Here is a 6,690-nt window from a genome sequence, read left to right as displayed (position 1 = left end):
AAACCAGAAAACTACACAGTTACATGCAGATTACGACTTTCTATCTGAAAAACCCAAGATCATTTACTAAAAAATTTTAGTAGGCAAGTTCAGTAAGGTGACCAGTTGCAAAATACATTATTTATTTATAACACATATTATAAAAGCAATGTATTTAAAACAATGCAGTATTGGCATAAGAATAAACAGATCAACGCAATAGATTAGAAGTGTAGAAAGCCTTAAAATTGACTATTGGAGAAGCACAAAATTATTTAATTAGTTGTATTGTGATATTCTAGACAATTAGATTCTAATATGAAACCATGAATTGCGATGATAATTCATAATTTCATAACATTTCTTTTTATACCTTTCCTTAAGGGGAGATAGTGATTGTTTTCTATGGTTTTGATTTGCCTGGCACCACACCCCAACACCAACACCCACAAGCAGGCCTTACCGGCATGGTGATCTGGATGGGTTGCCGTTCTCCACTCTTGGTTGGGGCTACACCTTCTGTGTCGTATGTGCCCGTATAAACAATTCTGTCCCCATCAGGCTCTTTAGACTTCAGCTCCAGTGGGACCGCCACACCACCAATGGAAATGTTCCTGTAATAAACTTGAGTTGGCCACATGTGGTAGGAATTAGCTTAGGCACCCTTTGTGGTCCTGGTCAAACCACAACCCTAGGCAGGAAGCCTACAGGATGTGGCTAGAGGAGACAGGTATGGTAGAGAGTTCTGCAAGTTCAGGAGGCTTGAGTTCTTCAACTAATCACTCATGTGACCATAGCTACTTAATCTCTCTGAACTGACCTCAGTATTCTCATCCAGAATACTTATACGAGGCCTAGTAGGACCCTATCAGTGGTCCTCTTCTTTAGTTTCTCATCTATGGAGCTATTAAAAACCCAGCTATACCCAGTCCCATCACAAACCCCGGAGATTAGGGTTCAGTTGGTCTGGGATGTAGTTTGGGCACTGGTAAATTTATTTTAAGATTTTCTAGGTGATTCTAATGTGTAGGTAGGGTTGAGAACCACTAAACTAATGATTTTTTTTTATGTTCCAACAGTCAGGTGTCCTGTGAGTTCGGGTACTCTTCCTCAAGCCAGCCACACCACCAGAAATTCTCACTGGCATTATTCCCTTGTATTAAGATAATGGTTCTCAAGCAGTAGTCCCTAAACTTGAAATAACAGTATCATCTGCCAACCTATTAGAAAGCAAATTCTTAAACATCACTCTAGAGTGAGGCTTAGCCATCTATGTTTTAACAAGCCCTCCATGTGATTCTGATATACACTCAAGTTTGAGAACCCTAAGTTAGGTCATTGAAAAACCCTTGATAAAATTAAAGTATAACTAGAAAAAAGTTTTGTCATGAACACAAATTGGTTTTTTAGATTAGTTTGAAAAGTAGAGAACTACCCAGAAGAAAATTGCATGTAGAACAGATAACCTGAGAAACGAGGTTGCTAGGAAAAAAGAAAAGGAAAAGTCTAGATCATAGGCAATACACAGAACACTGGGAAATATGAGAGTAATGGGTGCGCGGAGCTGTGGGGGATGCTGACAAATAGATGGACCAGGAGTACCAGAAACAATCCAGGTTTGGTTCTAGGTTTTTGAACTAAGGCCTGGCATCTAAAAGGCCAAAACAAGTTTATTGAATTAATGACCACGGAAGGACATTTAAGCTATAAAAGGTGTTTGGTGGATGCAAAGCCCCACTCCATCTCCCCTCAGAATATGGTAGATGATATAAATGCTAGTTATTTCTTCCTTCCACGCTAGACTTCATATCATGCTTAGGTGGAGGCTGAGAGGTAAATGACTCCACCTCTGGGTACTTCTCCATAGCTACTGCATCCTATCACACTGACTTTCCGCCTGAGGTCTACCAGGCACATCAACTGTGGTAGCAGGGAAGATAATTCCTGCCACGAATAAACAAACAAACAAACAAACAAAACACCTCCCCTCGTCTTTTTGTTGTAAGTATGTTGCCAATCCCAGGCACCATCACTAGGCTGAACAGACAGACAACTCAGGAAAAAAGGAAAAACACCAGGCATGAAAACCCGTCAAACTAGGCCAAGCAGAGGCTGTGCTCTGACCTGTGGCTGCTCCTCCCGCACCGGGGTCCTCAGCCACATACGGGTGGAGGGAGGAGTGGGGAGCGTCCTCAGGGAGCCCCAATAACCACCCCACCCCCGCCTTTACACTTCATTCCTCAGCTGTTCTCCCTCCTTCATCCTTGCGGTCCGACCCGGGCGGAATGCCAGGACTGGGGAGAGGAGGACCGAGATTGAGGAAGGTGAACCCCAAGGCTAGCCGCTCGTATCTGCACCACTCTGGCCGCCTGGGGGTCCACGCCGATGGCTGGACAGAAGGGATGAGAAATTTACAATGAAAAAACAAAAACAAAACAAAAACAAAGACAAAAAACAAAACCCTAGCCCCCAGGCGTCCTGTAGCTGTTTTAAACATCCCACCCGCGGTGGGTGGAGGGAAGTGAGAATAGAGGAAAGAAAAGAGTTAAGGCAGAGGAGGGGACCAAGAGGAACAGGGAGCTGACTTCTGCCCCTCACAACGCCGGGTCCTGCCGGGCGCGGCACGAGCCCAGAGAGGCCCAGGAGCCTCAGGCTGTTCCCGGGCCTCGGTCTTCCGCGCGTACCCCGGGGGTGGCGGGGGGTGGGGTGGGGAGCCATCCGCGGCGCGCGCCCGCACTCACTCGACCTGCAGCGTGCTGGGCTTAATCTTCACCTCCACCTTGTAGGAGGAGCCGGTGAGCAGCTTGATGGTGCGGTTCTGGCCGAAGCGCTGCCCGTCCACCTTGAAGAAGACTGGGCCATCATTGGGCTGGATGCGCAGAGCGATGGAGAGGCGCACCAGGCCGGGCAGGTCCCCCATGGCTGGGAGCCGGGCGGGCGCGGCGGCTCCGGGGGGCGGACAGCTAGTGCTGCGACCCAGCAGCTGGAGTGCGGTGGGCGGAGAGGAAGCGCCGGGAAGGAGAGGGAGGTGGCGGAGGGGAGGTTGCACCTACGAGTCCGCGCCGTCCGCCCGGGCTTTGGAGGAGCAGCTTCTGAGGCTGTGGCCTTCCGCCTCACTTGGCGAGGAAGCGAGAGGCTGGAACAGTTTCCAAGCCCGGAGCCCCCGCATCCCTCGCTCCTGTGCTGCGCCCTCCGCGCACCCGTGGACTCGCGGTAGCCCTGAGGCCGCAGACAGATCAACGCGGCTGGGGGCGAGAGAGTTAATCCTGTTTACGCAGCACAATCCCCTTCAGCTCCCGGAGAAGACATTTAGGCTCCTCCTAGAGCGGTACCGGGCAGTTGGAGGAGAGGATTGGGAGGGAGGGTGTAGATACTAGGGTTCAGCGACACTACACCGAGGAGCTAGTCGGAATCTAGATACCACCTTGGTCAGCAAAGCGGGGAGACCATTGGTCACCATCGCTCGCGGATCCGGCTTCAGGCAAACAGTAGGAAACTGAGAGGCGTAAGGGAGACGGGAAGCGGAGCAGGAAATCACTAGCCTGTGATTTAAATTTCAGGAAGTATGTCTTTCCAAAGCGTAGGGGAAATGGCCAAGGGACTGGGAATGTAGGACAAGAAAGAGAAAAAGGAAATAACCAATATCCGTTCAAAGAGCTGCATCTTCTTGTGGGTTTGTATTTCCATTACGCATATTCTTGTCTCAGGAATGACACAGTATAATGAATCACATGTATTTACAGATTTTGATGGGTGAGCTATTAACCCTGTAAAAGGCAACCGGCATGTGTTTAAGATATAGTTGGCGAGGATGGCCAAGAGGAAGGATCTTCAATAAAAGATTATTGGCAGAGTCCTCTGTCGGACACTGCGGAGTTTAGATTTGCATAGTAAGCGTGATTAGAAAGTCTTCAGGCAGAAGTCGGTTGACAGATCCTGATTTTGGAAGCAAAAGGAGACCAAGAGTATTAGGGCTGTACTGGGAATGGCTTTAGAAAGCGGAGAGTGAACTCCTGCTTCAGCACCACCCAGGTGGATAGTACCAGGGCCAGTGAGCACACCTGGGGGATGGAGAAACGGGTCAAAAGGGAAGGGACGGGGCTGTTTGCTAGTTTTTGTTTACCCAGCTTAGTACTGCTTTTCTCTAGAAATAGCATCATCTCGAAAGTGATTTATTTCCTACATTATTCTGCAAAAATAAAAATAAATCCACTTTAACTCTCATTACGCAATTGTTTGCAATGTTCCCCACTATTCTGACTAGCATTAAATTCTGTAGGGCGGCAAAATTTTGTGCGTTATTCGCTTCTCTGACATTGGATAGATTTTCTGACTACACCATAATTGCTGATAGTAAATCACATCCTTCTAAAAAACTGATATATATATATCTCCCTTACCTCTAATGTATTTTGGTTCGTCAAAAAGATTTTGCGGCAGGAGCTTTGTTTCTTCAGATCACCCAATAATGTCTATCATAGTATCTTCCGCAAAGGGACCCTTCAAGTATTTGCTGATTTAACCAAGTTGTTCTGACTTCACCAGAAAAGAAGGAGTAAGATTAGAGGGAATGGCTTGAAAATGTTCCTGGTTTGTGTAGTGGTTCAGCCCAGAAGCACTACAATGGAACTTGTTAAAATTCCCACTCTACCACTTTGTCAGCTGTGTGACCTTGGGTAAGTGTCATTACTTCTTGGAAACAGTTTCTCATCTGTAAAATAGGTGTGGGAAGCAGATGCTATCTCTCTGGTAGGGTTGTTGTGAGAATCAAATGAGATGATGCACATTCTAGCACCTGACTCTATTAGCTATTAGTGGTTGTTACTAAGTGGAAATGCAATGTCAATAAACACATGTAAGGATGCTTAACCATCTCTAGTAGAAGAGTCAGATGAATACAAATTAAATCGGTATTATCAAAACTACTTTTTGAGTTTGGCAAAATTTTAAAAAATTTAAAATTCAGTGTTGGTAAAGACATAGGGAAATCAACACTGTTATAAGCTGATAGAAAAACATAACTGCTACAGCATTTTATTAAAAGTAATCTGAGGAATGTATCAAAAGTTTTAAATTATATATATAATTACACACATGTAATTAAGCATACACACACACATCCCCTGAGTCAGCAATCCTACTTTTAAAAACCCATTCTTCAGAAGAAATAAAGGCATCATTACATTGGATATATGTAATATGGATGTTTATTGTAGCATTGATTGTAAAAATCAAAATAAAGCATAAATGAATGTCAAATAAGTAAATGGCTGAATAAGTTCTCGTATACCATACTATAGAATTCATGTTACTGTTAAATAATAAATTATATGTTGTATTGGCAAACACATATGCTAAAATTGTTAATGATACAAGTGGGTGTCTACACAGTGGCAAACTGTGGAAGCCCAAGGGCAGGCAGTTTTGTCTGTCTTGGTTACTGTTGTATCCTCAGCATGCACAGAACAGTGCCTGGCACATAGTAGTGCTCCATAAATATTTATTAAATTGAATTTCTGCCCTCGTTTTTAAATATGTTCACATGTAAATTCTCCCATATCTTGAAAAGTAATTAGATCTGTATGATTTACCTGGAATAATGTAAAGAAAAAAATTCCAATTGCAAATAATATTTACAGTATGATGGTATTTTAAAACATTAAAAAATTTAAAACCACATATATCTGTATATGTTTTTATTAGCAATTTTATAAGTATTAGAGGGAACATGACAAACTTAATGATTATTCTGGTGGATGGGGGCTGGAAAGAGGGTGATACTCTTTTGGAATTATTTTAAAATCTATTTGGAAACTTTCCATTTTTTCTCAATTTTTTGTTCAGCAATCCCACAGTCTCAACCCATTTTCCACTTGTGTATTGAAGAGGGTTGGACGCAGAGTAAGATGGCTTCAGTTCGAATCCTGGCTTGGCTACCAACTGGTTTCTTTATGCAAAGAACTTAAAATCTTTGCATTTTGATTTTCATTATTTTAAAATGGGAGTTAAAACACTTCCTTCCCAACATCGTGAAAACTAAGTGAGAAAATGAAAAGCGTTTAAAAAAATTACTTTTCAAATATGAGGTGCTGCTAATGCTGGGCAATATATTTTGGGAATAACATTTACAGAACCATGAAATGCAGCTTAAAATGGAATTAAAAAATGTAAAAGTAACTGAATAACTTCTCATCAGTGATACAAATGTGCAAAGATTATGGAGTCTAATGGATCTGTATCTTAATTCAGCTGAGAACAAGCTAGGTGGCCTTGAACAAGCCAGGTGACCTTGAACAAGCCAAGCTGCTTAGCCTCTCAGTGCTCCAGTGTTTTCAGTTGTACAATGATGGTGGTAAAATAGATCATGTTCATAGAACCAAAGGAAATTATGTAAAACACACAAAAGCATCAGTCACATATTGACACTCAATGCATTGTAGCTATTTTTATTTAAAAATATACTTACTATATTTTTAAGGTAGCTAGCATTATTATCTCAAATTGATGACCTTAAACATTGTCTGTCGACAAGGCAAACATTATTATCACTCTTTTGGAAGTTGGTAAATTAAGCCCAAATGAATGGTGGGGCTTGGTAGGGGAATCAGGTTAATATCCTACTGTCCCAGTCTCTGGTGAATTCATATTACAGACTTCAAAAATAATCAGTGTTATGACATGGGATGTGTGTGTGTGTGTGTGTGTACATAC

The 6,690-nt window shown here is 43.0% G+C and overlaps 1 protein-coding gene across 2 annotated transcripts in view; it reads right to left on the bottom strand.

Annotated features, from left to right (window-relative positions):
* CNRIP1 (cannabinoid receptor interacting protein 1) overlaps positions 1-2,937 on the bottom strand; it is a 25,010-nt gene extending 22,073 nt beyond the window's left edge. Inside the window, exons 1-2 of one of the 2 annotated variants that reach the window (XM_006909535.2) lie at positions 2,721-2,937; positions 443-593 (exon numbers count right to left, since the gene is read on the bottom strand). In XM_006909535.2, the coding sequence (XP_006909597.1) occupies positions 443-593; positions 2,721-2,899 (330 nt within the window). In that variant the 5' untranslated portion in view covers positions 2,900-2,937. The remainder of the gene's footprint in view (positions 1-442; positions 594-2,720) is intronic. The other variant, XM_006909534.1, reaches the window with a different exon arrangement.
* Positions 2,938-6,690: the final 3,753 nt, after the last annotated feature.

This window comes from Pteropus alecto, unplaced genomic scaffold (assembly GCF_000325575.1).
Source record: "Pteropus alecto unplaced genomic scaffold, ASM32557v1 scaffold131, whole genome shotgun sequence".
In the NCBI taxonomy this organism is placed as follows: Eukaryota; Metazoa; Chordata; class Mammalia; order Chiroptera; family Pteropodidae; genus Pteropus; species Pteropus alecto.
The sequence above is the reverse complement of the archived record's forward strand: the minus strand, read 5'-3'. Positions and strand labels throughout refer to the sequence as shown.